We start from the raw sequence: 13,598 nt of genomic DNA, 5'->3' as shown, positions 1-13,598 counted from the left end.
TGAGGTGTCCAAAATAGGGGTTTTGGAATCACCAACTTCCACAGTTTTGGTAACTGACTGTTTTTATTGGTCTTAAATAAATTCTCATACCAAATTTTTATTTCCTAAGTGACAGCTACACACTAATATTAAGTTACAACTATGTACTTAGCTGTGATATGTGATTAATGCCAGTTTATATTGTCCATGTGTAACTATGTGCCCATGAAAGACTGATGCCTTCTACATGGTTGGATCCTAACATTTGTCCATCAGTACCAGAATAGGTACTTTTTGTGACCCTGTACTGGATAAGTAGGATAGAAGATGCACAGTTGGATGGAAGGCTTTGTTTAATCATCTTTCCTTAAAATAACTTTAATATCCTGTAGTTGTGAAAAAAATGATTGAAAATAATAAAAAATACAATTTATTTTTAATAATTTTTATATTGTTTTTGTCATTCTTTATGCCAATAGGGTCATGACACAACAGCTGCTGCCATGAATTGGGCACTGTATCTATTAGGGTGTTACCCAGAGGAACAGAAGAAAGTTCAAAATGAGCTTAATGAAGTGTTTGGTATGTTTCTATTACATTTCATGTAAATCCCTTGGGGACAAAGCTACATGTTAAGTTTAGTTATATGAAAAATATTGCTTGATTTATTGGGTTTCTTTTTTTCCAAACAAATAGATTTATATTCTCTTTGGATCCTGGGGCCTTATTTGTAAAACTTTGTATGGATTCAAGCATTAAAATATGTGTACACCTATAAACAGGAAAATGCATACCACAAAAAAATCAGATTTATGTGGTGTGTGCACATTTCTGCACAACTTACCATTTATAAATCACTGTCACCTTGTAAATATTCATATTTGAGCATGCCTCAAATGCCTCCCTGAAATATCCATATATGGACCATGCTGCTTCATACATATGCTGTCACGATGCTGCATAAGTTTATTGGCTGGTGGAGCAGCCTTCCTGACATGTCAAGACACCACCACCTACATTTAAGAATATCTGGCTGTGCTCTGCATCTAGAGTGCAAAATCATGTGCGCTATTATAGTGCCTCTAACTCTGTGTTCTGGGGGTCCAGGAAAAGTGTAAGGTGCCATCTTCTGAGTGGATAGCCACTATCTCCTGGCACATATAATGACACGATTGCTATTACAATGAATAGTACCGGCCATATGAAACACTGAGGGTTCAGCCAGTTATCTTTCCCGACAAGCCTGCCACCATATATAGCACTGTCACATCTGTCAAAGCTACTTTGTTCAAAATAAATGAATTACAGTTTAAACAGGCCACTGAGGCACCATTTTTGCCAGTCACATCTTGGATGATTTGTGCAATAATGCAATGTAACTGCGTACAGTTAACAAAAGCAGCTTTTCTCTTACTAGGTGCCCTTATTACAAGAAGAGTGCAGTAAAGTGCTCAAATTAAGTTTGGAGAACTGGACACTACTGTAAATTGCCTTTTTATGCTGTACAAAATGCATATATATAGTAGTATGTACACCCATGCCATTAGAAAACTGGATGCAGTGCCTTGACAGTCGGTTAATGGCTTCCAGAACAGCAAGCATGATGGAGTGAAGCTTGGCTTGTATACTATTGACCTGTCATCCAGTTCTCTGAGAAGTGACAAAAGATAGCCGATATAAACTGCCAAAAAACTAAAAAATGTATTCAGTGCAAATGCATAGCCTAATTAAAAGAGAACTAAAATACAGCCTGTGCATCATAATCATCGTTTTTGAGGTGTAGTATGTTTGTCACATCAATGTACATTATAATAATCTCAGTGACATTAATTATTTTGTATGTGAGTTGTCATTTAGCTGGTTTGGCTGAACTTCTCTACTTGATCAAGGGCATTGTCATTTCCTAGTTTCTCCTTAATGTTGCATATACATGGGTTAGATTTGCTGTAAATATATGCACTTTCTCCCATCAAGTTTTCTGTTATAAATACCAATATTTACATTGGAAGTTGCTTATGCACATTTCAAGCCTATTTTTCTGTGTATGCAAGCTTTATAAATGAGGCAACTGGTGCTGATACTGTGAAGGTGGTGGCATTTCTCCTTGATTCTTTAGACCAATGCCATAAGGAGTTATTTGTACACATATGAAATCAATTAGAGAGAAATGTCCATGACAGCAGAAAAATTAAGCAAGTGTGGTTTGGAACAGTAACACTGGAATTCACTCCAGAAGTTAGGTCTAAGCTTGATGTTTGCCTGGTAGTTGACTAGATCTGGCCACAGCTGAATGTCATTTTAGACCATTATTTTAATTTTTACTAGGGCTGGGAATCGATTAAAAAAATTAATTAACCACATAAATGTATATAATGAATCACAGTCGTATCTAACATTAAAAATATAATTATAAAATTAATACATAAATCAGTGTACACTACACCCTCTACAATTCCAGGCACCTCTCACCCAGATAAACACACTTGAGCTCCGAGAATCTTCTTTGCAACTTGAGCTGAGTCGGTGGGGGAGGGGATAGCAGGCTGCTTTCTGCTTGTACTGGTTGAAACATTTGCAACACAGAAGGCGCTAATGAAGGGGTGCGAAGGAATTTAAAGTGGCCTGGGATTACGAGTTTTTTCGTAAGCTTCAGGTACTAGATACTTACTTTGGTTTTAGTGCCACACAAAAATAACATTTAGCGCTTATGAGATATGACATTGAATTGATCTTCTTACAGAAACATGAAATGAAAAAAAGAGAGCATAATTTTTATCTTCACAACTTTTCTCTGTTGCACCAGGACGGCCATAAACCTCCCCTCCCCACCATCTTCCATTCACTCCCCTGCACCTATGTCAGTATGCATAAATCAAGAAAATGAACACCAGTTATATATGTTGACATGTGGCATATTTTTGTGAACCACGTAATACGGAATGTTAAACCTTTAAATGAAAATCCATCCATCCATCCATTTTCCAACCCACTGAATCCGAACACAGGGTCACGGGGGTCTGCTGGAGCCAATCCCAGCCAACACAGGGCACAAGGCAGGAACCAATCCTGGGCAGGGTGCCAACCCACCGCAGGACACACACAAACACACCCACACACCAAGCATACACTAGGGCCAATTTAGAATCGCCAATCCACCTAACCTGCATGTCTTTGGACTGTGGGAGGAAACCGGAGCGCCCGGAGGAAACCCACGCAAACACGGGGAGAACATGCGAACTCCACACAGGTAGGACCCGGGAAGCGAACCCAGATCCCCAGATCTCTCAACTGCGAGGCAGCAGCGCTACCCACTGCGCCACCGTGCCGTCTTAAATGAAAATTTAATTTAATAACATTTTTAAAGGTAGTATATAAATACTATACTGGATGTGTATACAATGTGTATATAGTAGGTACACACTTAACTTATTTGTATTGTAACACCCACAATCAGTCAGGGAGGAGCAACACCAGTACACATTTCAGGAGTTTGAAACTGATGAGCTTTTACTGATTGCTTCCCAGCTAAACTCAGTGCTCTAGCCATGGGTGACACCTCAACATTTTTACTCTCAATCGGACTCGTTTTCTTAGGGCCCCAAAGCATGCCACTCTTTGACTTTCATTTTCCTTTGAAAAATGAATTTTGTTGTATTTTTCTGTTTATGAATTGTCTGTGCATTGTGTAGTGTTTTATAGGAGGCACTGTAGAATTATTTAGTTTCTGGTTTGTTTTGTTAAAGGGAACCACTTATTTGTCAAACAAGATTGGTGTCTACTTTTTTTGGAGCTAAGTTTAACCTTCTTAAAGATTTTTGTCTTATTCCATCCCCCATTCCTAAGTTTTACACCTCAAACATCAAGAGACATTTGGCACTTGAACAATTATCAGTTTTCTAGTGCTTGCTTGTCTGTTCTTTATAGATGTTCCTTTTTAATCATCTGAACATGGTCTGCTGTGTGGAATGTATTGGTTCACACACAAGTGTAACCATGTCATAATGAGAATCATCAGCTCATTACATAGGTGTTTTAGTGAGTTAGGATATAAATTGAACAAAACAAATCTACAGTCGTAGTGACAGAGCTGCTGATATGCTGCTGGTCAGTGATGCTGAAGCAGGATGTGAGTCCTCATTAAGAAGCTCTTAATTTATTGATCAATCTATATTTCCGTCCGTGCTAATTTATTGATTAATCTACATTTCCATCCTTGTTTATGGTTACAAGCTTTAGAACATGACTAATATAATGAAATTCCATGAAAATGTTTTTGCCTGACAGTCATCTTGATGTAGATGAGCTGTGGGCATCTAGTAGAAGTACTCAATGAATGGTTCCCAAAGGATGTGTTTTTAACAGAGCCAGGGGATGCCAGAGGGATTATAGTGTGTAATTTGGTTATTTTTCGAGGTTTTGAGAATATCACAGCGTAAACTCTTATTAGGAAAAGTAAAGTCTGGATTGGTTTGCTTAGCCATTTACCACTGCAATACATCCATCCATCCATTTTCCAACCCGCTGAATCCGAACACAGGGTCACGGGGGTCTGCTGGAGCCAATCCCAGCCAACACAGGGCACAAGGCAGGGAACCAATCCTGGGCAGGGTGCCAACCCACCGCAGGACACACACAAACACACCCACACACCAAGCACACACTAGGGCCAATTTAGAATCGCCAATCCACCTAACCTGCATGTCTTTGGACAGTGGGAGGAAACCGGAGCGCCCGGAGGAAACCCACGCAGACACGGGGAGAACATGCAAACTCCACACAGGGAGGACCCGGGAAGCGAACCCAGGTCCCCAGATCACCCAACTGCGAGGCAGCAGCGCTACCCACTGCGCCACCGTGCCGCCTCACTGCAATACATATTAAGATAAAATCACAAAAAATGAAATTACATGTAATTCAGTTCTATTGTTAGTTTTGTCATAACAGATAATTATTAGGTAATAATGTGCATTTCTGTTTTTCTTTTAGGTAATTCTAGCCGCCACGTTTCCATGGATGATCTGAAAAAGTTGAAATACCTGGAATGTGTCATTAAGGAATCCCTCCGCTTGTTCCCTTCTGTTCCTATGTTTGCACGGACTATTTGTGAAGACTGTAACATTGGTTGGTAGTGATTTCTTGATCTAAACACTATTTACATATATCTGTGACCAATTAAGCTGTTGCAGCATAATGAAAAAACAACTAATAAGGAAGGAAAAATGACATGCACAAATGAATTTTGTAGCATTTAAAATTACTTTTATTAAAAGCACAAATAACTATAAAATATAGTAAGTGGGGTTTTTGCTTACATTTATTAATAAATCTGCAGGTACATTTTTTAGTTTACATTTGCTTCTTGCTTATAGCAAAAGAATACTGTTGCATTTTAATAGCTTTGGCAAACTCCAAACTTTAAGAACAATCTCATGTCAATATCAATTTAGATCTTCTAAGCAAGACAAACAAAAAAATGAATTATATCCATTTTAGTAGGCACTACAATAAAGTAACAATGTTCCTCTTTTTTTGATATTGAACTTATAACAGGCAAAAAGATTTGTGTAATCTTTGACAATTAGGGAAGGTGCTTTAATTTGATCCTAGAGAGTTATATGTTTAAGTCCTTCTGTAGGTAGAATGTTACCAGGCAAGTGGCTGTGACAAACCTCCACTTTTCTGAGGGAAGTTGCCTATATTACTTTGGTATGGTCATATATGTATAAACGTAACAAACATAAAGTGGAAATAGGGACACATTTAATAGTTATTTACATTTTTAGTGTTAATAAATGTTGTCTTTAACAAAATGTGTCTTGTGTTCAAATCCAGCAAGCTATTTCCCATCCTTTAAAACAATAAAATTAACATTTTTTTTATAGTTCTTAGTTATTGTCTCCTGCAGCAGTGATGAAAGGATTTTGAGTTGCATGTAGCAATATACGTATACTTCCAGACAAAACATGGGATGCTAATATTTAAGCATAGATTTCGTAATGATGCTCTGCTTTAATCATTTAATTTGTAGTTCATCATTTAAAGAATTATAGCCTCAGGTGAACAAATTAATTTTTCCAATGTGTTGCAATGTTGGTTCATTTACTTTAGCCTACTTTGATTTTTAATATTTATTATTTTGGTAACACTTTAGTTTAGGTACTGCACTTATTTACCTTTATTTAACAAGACCTTAACAAATACTTCTTTTGGTCTTCATAACACTTACAAAACATCAGTAGAAAGTTTATTCATCTTTGTGCAATGTCTCATATTGACATGATGGTAAAATTACTTGTTAATATGAAGGATTCACAAGTCTTATACTAAATATGTGATATCAAGAGAAATGTGTCTCAGTCAAGCCAGCTCAGACCACTCTAAAGTAAAGTTTTGTTAGTAGGTCACATTGCAGAGACAAATAAACACTTTACTGATGCTTTGTAAATGTTATAAAGACCCAAATAATTGTTTGTTAAAGTCTTGTTACACAATAGTAAATGAGTAATAGGTGCATTTTTGTAGTACCTAAAGTGTTAGTTAGTTTTGTGTTATACTTTGTGAATGAAAAATATACAGTGCATCCGGAAAGTATTCTCAGCGCATCACTTTTTCCACATTTTGTTATGTTACAGCCTTATTCCAAAATGGATTAAATTCATTTTTTTCCTCAGAATTCTACACACAACTCACCATAATGACAACGTGAGAAAAGTTTACTTGAGGTTGTTGCAAATTTATTAAAAATAAAAAAACTGAGAAATCACATGTACATAAGTATTCACAGCCTTTGCTCAATACTTTATCGATGCACCTTTGGCAGCAATTACAGCCTCAAGTCTTTTTGAATATGATGCCACAAGCTTGACACACCTATCCTTGGCCAGTTTCGCCCATTCCTCATTGCAGCACCTCTCAAGCTCCATCAGGTTGGATGGGAAGCGTCGGTGCACAGCCATTTTAAGATCTCTCCAGAGATGTTCAATCGGATTCAAGTCTGGGCTCTGGCTGGGCCACTCAAGGACATTCACAGAGTTGTCCTGAAGCCACTCCTTTGATATCTTGGCTGTGTGCTTAGGGTCGTTGTCCTGCTGAAAGATGAACCATCGCCTCAGTCTGAGGTCAAGAGCGCTCTGGAGCAGGTTTTCATCCAGGATGTCTCTGTACATTGCTGCAGTCATCTTTCCCTTTATCCTGACTAGTTTCCCAGTCCCTGCTGCTGAAAAACATCCCCACAGCATGATGCTGCCACCACCATGCTTCACTGTAGGGATGGTATTGGCCTGGTGATGAGCGGTGCCTGGTTTCCTCCAAACGTGACGCCTTTCATTCACACCAAGGAGTTCGATCTTTGTCTCATCAGACAAGAGAATTTTCTTTCTCATGGTCTGAGAGTCCTTCAGGTGCCTTTTGGCAAACTCCAGGCGGGCTGCCATGTGCCTTTTACTAAGGAGTGGCTTCCGTCTGGCCACTCTACCATACAGGCCTGATTGGTGGATTGCTGCAGAGATGGTTGCCCTTCTGGAAGGTTCTCCTCTCTCCACAGAGGACCTCTGGAGCTCTGACAGAGTGACCATCGGGTTCTTGGTCACCTCCCTGACTAAGGCCCTTCTCCCCAGATCACTCAGTTTAGATGGCCGGCCAGCTCTAGGAAGAGTCCTGGTGGTTTCGAACTTCTTCCACTTACGGATGATGGAGGCCACTGTGCTCATTGGGACCTTCAAAGCTGCAGAAATTTTTCTGTAACCTTCCCCAGATTTGTGCCTTCAAGACAATCCTGTCTCAGAGGTCTACAGACAATTCCTTTGACTTCATGCTTGGTTTGTGCTCTGACATGAACTGTCAACTGTGGGACCTTATATAGACAGGTGTGTGCCTTTCCAGATCATGTCCAATCAACTGAATTTACCACAGGTGAACTCCAATTAAGCTGCAGAAACATCTCAAGGATGATCAGGGGAAACAGGATGCACCTGAGCTCAATTTTGAGCTTCTTGGCAATAGCTGTGAATACTTATGTACATGCGCTTTCTCAATTTTTTTATTTTTAATAAATTTGCAAAAATCTCAAGTAAACTTTTTTCATGTTGTCATTATGGAGTGTTGTGTGTAGAATTCTGAGGGAAAAAATGAATTTAATCCATTTTGGAAAAGGCTGTAACATAACAAAATGTGGAAAAAGTGATGTGCTGTGAATACTTTTCGGATGCACTGTAAATGTATATTTTGAGAATTTTTTTTTGTTTGTTTTTGGGTTTTTTTTTGTGAAAGTGTCATAGAGAGAAGAGACAATGCCGTTAAAACTGTGTGTGTCTATTTTAGACTAACTCACAATCCCAAGAAAGAGGATGCAATGCTTCTCAGGGTGATGGGAGAGAACTAGATAGTACTGGACAGATTAGACTTTTGCTTTGTAAACTGCAAAGTAAACACTTTGCTTTGGTATCAATTTTCTTATTTGTAAATTAACTGTTAGTGGGTGGGCCCTGCTGTGCCATACTAGATTGTATCAGATAGTAGTGCATTTCAAGCAGAGAAATCATTGTAAGTGGAGGTGTATAGATACTATTTTTTTTTCTCAAATTTAGAAATTCTGATTTTCTTCCTTGAATATAATGTGTAGACAAAGTAAATATTTAAATATTTTCATGAAGGTTGTACTTCATGTACTTCTGCTTGTTAGGTCCAGTGATTAGAGAATTGTGGCTTCATTTTGCAAAAGTCCTATTTTCTTCACACAACCCAGAAATGTGTTTGTTAAGTTACTGGCCCAATAAATGAAAATGTGTCTGTGTGTTTGAGTGAACCGTTTCATAGAATGACACTCCATCCATAGATACCAGCATCTCAAGACCTTGAGCTGGGTATAAAATTATCTTTTTATCACATTTTAGTCATTGTACTGGCAAACATTTGATTGGCTTCATAGACCCAAGGGGTGGGAACAAATTTAATCTTGGCCAATTTATTTTTAGAAGCAAAAAGTTGATTGTTTTTTGCAGCCATGTGAGCTGCATATCCCTGTGAAGCTGACCACCTGCATTAGATATCATATCACTACATCATTCTGCCTCATGTTTTTGTTTGAAAGCATCATCATAAGCTAAGCTATGTGAGTGTCAGGTAAATGTGGAAATGTTGAAACATTCACTTGTAAACTTTATTTTGGAATAAATATGACACATAGACAATTTACCTGATCATCCTTGTAAACAAGACACAAACAGAGAAATAACATGGTTTGAAATTGAATTATGATGTTTTTCTCATCAGGGCAATGTATTTTTTCTTTTTTAATTAGTTATCAACTTGTTGTCATTTTCTTACACTAAAAGTTAAAACAGTTTTTCACTGCTGACTGACTGGTCATGTCTTCTCCGTCTCAAAACTTGCACAGAGCATGTGTTTTTATATCCAAAGTTACAGTAAAATTGGATGTATTTAGTAATAACTTTAGGGTTTTATTTCAGATTTTGGTTAAAAAGACAAGTGGAATTTTACCACTGCATAAAGTTAACTCTTTCTGAATGAGCCAGTTGGTGACATGTAGGCCACATACTTATTATCCATCCATCCATCCATTGTCTCCCGCTTATCCAAGGTCGGGTCGCGGGGGCAGCAGCTTGAGCAGAGATGCCCAGACTTCCCTCTCCCCGGCCACTTCTTCTAGCTCTTCCGGGAGAATCCCAAGGCGTTCCCAGGCCAGTCGAGAGACATAGTCCCTCCAGCGTGTCCTGGGTCTTCCCTGGGGCCTCCTCCCGGTTAGATGTGCCCGGAACACCTCACCAGGGAGGCGTCCAGGAGGCATCCTGATCAGATGCCCGAGCCACCTCATCTGACTCCTCTCGATGCGGAGGAGCAGCGGCTCTACTCTGAGCCCCTCCCGGATGACTGAGCTTCTCACCCTATCTTTAAGGGAAAGCCCAGACACCCTGCGGAGGAAACTCATTTCAGCCGCTTGTATTCGCGATCTCGTTCTTTCGGTCACTACCCATAGTTCATGACCATAGGTGAGGGTAGGAACATAGATCGACTGGTAAATTGAGAGCTTCGCCTTGCAGCTCAGCTCCTTTTTCACCACGACAGACCGATGCAGCGCCCACATTACTGCGGATGCCGCACCGATCCGCCTGTCGATCTCACGCTCCATTCTTCCCTCACTCGTGAACAAGACCCCGAGATACTTGAACTCCTCCACTTGGGGCAGGATCTTGCTACCAACCCTGAGAGGGCACTCCACCCTTTTCCGGCTGAGGACCATGGTCTCGGATTTGGAGGTGCTGATTCTCATTCCAGCCGCTTCACACACGGATGCGAACCGATCCAGAGAGAGCTGAAGATCACGGCCTGATGAAGCAAACAGGACAACATCATCTGCAAAAAGCAGTGACCCAATCCTGAGCCCACCAAACCGGACCCCCTTAACGCCCTGGCTGCGCCTAGAAATTCTGTCCATAAAAGTTATGAACAGAATCGGTGACAAAGGGCAGCCCTGGCGGTGTCCAACTCTCACTGGAAATGGGTTCGACTTACTGCCGGCAATGCGGACCAAGCTCTGGCACCGATCGTACAGGGACCGAACAGCCCTTATCAGGGGGGCCGGTACCCCATACTCTCGGAGTACCCCCCACAGGATTCCCCGAGGGACACAGTCGAATGCCTTTTCCAAGTCCACAAAACACATGTAGACTGGTTGGGCAAACTCCCATGCACCCTCCAGGACCCTGCTAAGGGTATAGAGCTGGTCCACTGTTCCGCGACCAGGACGAAAACCACACTGTTTCTCCTGAATCCGAGGCTCGACTATCCGACGGACCCTCCTCTCCAGGACCCCTTAATAGACTTTTCCAGGGAGGCTGAGGAGTGTGATCCCTCTGTAGTTGGAACACACCCTCCGATCCCCCTTCTTAAAGAGGGGGACCACCACCCCGGTCTGCCAATCCAGAGGCACTGTCCCTGATGTCCATGCGATGTTGCAGAGGCGTGTCAACCAAGACAGTCCTACAGCATCCAGAGCCCTGAGGAACTCCGGGCATATCTCATCCACCCCCGGGGCCTGCCACCAAGGAGTTTTTTGACCACCTCGGTGACCTCAGTCCCAGAGATGGGGGAGCCCACCTCTGAGTCCCCAGGCTCTGCTTCCTCATTGGAAGGCATGTTAATGGGATTGAGGAGGTCTTCGAAGTACTCCCCCCACCGACCCACAACGTCCCGAGTTGAAGTCAGCAGCGCACCATCCCCACCATATACAGTGTTGACACTGCACTGCTTCCCCTTCCTGAGACGCCGGATGGTGGACCAGAATCTCCTCGAAGCCGTCCGAAAGTCGTTCTCCATAGCCTCCCCAAACTCCTCCCAAGCCCGAGTTTTTGCCTCAGCAACCACCAAAGCCGCATTCCGCTTGGCCTGCCGGTACCTATCAGCTGCCTCCAGGGTCCCACAGGACAAAAGGGTCCTGTAGGACTCCTTCTTCAGCTTGACGGCATCCTTCACCGCCGGTGTCCACCAACGGGTTCGGGGATTGCTGCCACGACAGGCACCGACCACCTTACGGCCTCATCTCTGGTCAGCCGCCTCAACAATAGAGGCACGGAACATGGCCCATTCGGACTCAATGTCCCCTACCTCCCTCGGGATGTGGTCGAAGTTCTGCCGGAGGTGGGAGTTGAAGCTACTTCTGACAGGGGGCTCTGCCAGACGTTCCCAGCAGACTCTCACAACACGTTTGGGCCTACCACGCCTGACCGGCATCCTCCCCCACCATTGAAGCCAACTCACCACCAGATGGTGATCAGTTGACAGCTCCACCCCTCTCTTCACCCGAGTGTCCAAGACATGTGGCCGCAAGTCCGACGACACGACCACAAAGTCGATCATCGAACTGAGGCCTAGGGTGTCCTGGTGCCAAGTGCACATATGAACACCCCTATGCTTGAACATGGTGTTCGTTATGGACAATCCGTGACGAGCACAGAAGTCCAATAACAAAACACCGCTCGGGTTCAGATCGGGGGGGCCATTCCTCCCAATCACGCCCTTCCAGGTCTCACTGTCATTGCCCACGTGAGCATTGAAGTCTCCCAGCAGAACGAGGGAATCCCCAGAAGGTATGCCCTCTAGCACCCCCTCCAGGGACTCCAAAAAGGGTGGGTACTCCAAACTGCTGTTCGGTGCATATGCACAAAGAACAGTTAGGACCCGTCCCCCCACCCGAAGGCGAAGGGAGGCTACCCTCTCGTCCACCAGGGTAAACCCCAATGTACAGGCTCCAAGTCGGGGGGCAATAAGTATACCCACACCCGCTCGGCGCCTCTCACCGGGAAAATCTCCAGAGTGGTACAGAGTCCAGCCCCTCTCAAGGAGATTGGTTCCAGAGTCCAAGCTGTGCGTCGAGGTGAGTCCGACTATATCTAGCCAGAACCTCTCAACTTCGCGCACTAGCTCAGGCTCCTTCCCCTTCAGAGAGGTGACATTCCATGTCCCAAGAGCCAGCTTCTGTAGCCGAGGATCGGACCGCCAAGGTCCCCGCCTTCGGCCACCACCCAACTCACACTGCACCCGACCTCCTTGGCCCCTCCCATAGGTGGTGAGCCCATGGGAAGGGGGACCCACGTTGCCTCTTCGGGCTGTGCCCGGCCGAGCCCCATGGGTGCAGGCCCGGCCACCAGGCGCTCGCCATCGAGCCCCACCTCCAGGCCTGGCTCCAGAGTGGGGCCCCGGTAACATCCGGGCAAGGGAAAACGCTGTCCAAAATTGTTTTTCATCATAGGAGGTTTGTTTAACCGCTCTTTGTCTCATCCCTCACCTAGGACCAGTTTGCCTTGGGTGGCCCTACCAGGGGCATAAAGCCCCGGACAACAGAGCTCCTAGGATCATTGGGACACGCAAACCCCTCCACCACGATAAGGTGGCGGTTAAAGGAGGGGCATTCTTATTATACTTATTTTTATTATAGACCAGTAATGGTGCACTGCACGAAAACATATAGTGAATACACTTGACTTGAGCATTCATAGTTTTCATACTCTTTCTCTGTACGTTTATCATTCGTTTGCCGCTTCCTGAGCAGTTCTTCTTTTCTCCAACCTAGCAATCCTGGACAGACAAACGGACAGCCACTGTAGTGTATTACAGTATATGCGAAGATTGTTTCACTATTTCAGGATACTTTTCTGTGAGAACTGAAGCATATAATCAATATATTTTAATGAGTAACTCCCTTAATTCTATTGTATAGTCCTTATCCCCTAGCAATAGAATTGATTTTATATATGTTAAATTATGGCTTTATTAACTATAGTTCAGTTGAAAGTATCTGGACTTTTCAATTTTGTGAAAATAGTAAATCTGCCTTTTACAAAGACATTAAATGTTTTTCTACGTGCCTTGTCACAGACAGGGGATCTCTGTTGATATCACTGGGAACATGTTTATTATCAGCTATATTTAAATAATGATTGGCTTACTCTATACACATGACCTGGCTTGTTCTGGCATGTAATGGAACTCATTCAAAAATGCATGCTTTTATTCAAAATAATTCTGAATCATGAGCACTTATGATGTTCTCCTAGAAATTTTAATATTAATGGCATAAAAGAATGTGGACCTGAGATATAAAG

The 13,598-nt window shown here is 42.6% G+C and overlaps 1 protein-coding gene across 1 annotated transcript in view; it reads left to right on the top strand.

Annotated features, from left to right (window-relative positions):
• The window catches only part of LOC114651960 (cytochrome P450 4V2), an 83,986-nt gene that overhangs the window by 54,398 nt on the left and 15,990 nt on the right, over positions 1-13,598 (top strand). Inside the window, exons 8-9 of the mRNA XM_028802088.2 lie at positions 459-561; positions 4,966-5,100. Coding sequence (XP_028657921.2) covers positions 459-561; positions 4,966-5,100 — 238 coding nt within the window. The remainder of the gene's footprint in view (positions 1-458; positions 562-4,965; positions 5,101-13,598) is intronic.

Source organism: Erpetoichthys calabaricus, chromosome 5 (genome assembly GCF_900747795.2).
Source record: "Erpetoichthys calabaricus chromosome 5, fErpCal1.3, whole genome shotgun sequence".
Classification (NCBI taxonomy): domain Eukaryota; kingdom Metazoa; phylum Chordata; class Cladistia; order Polypteriformes; family Polypteridae; genus Erpetoichthys; species Erpetoichthys calabaricus.
This window is presented reverse-complemented; position numbering and strand designations above follow the sequence as displayed.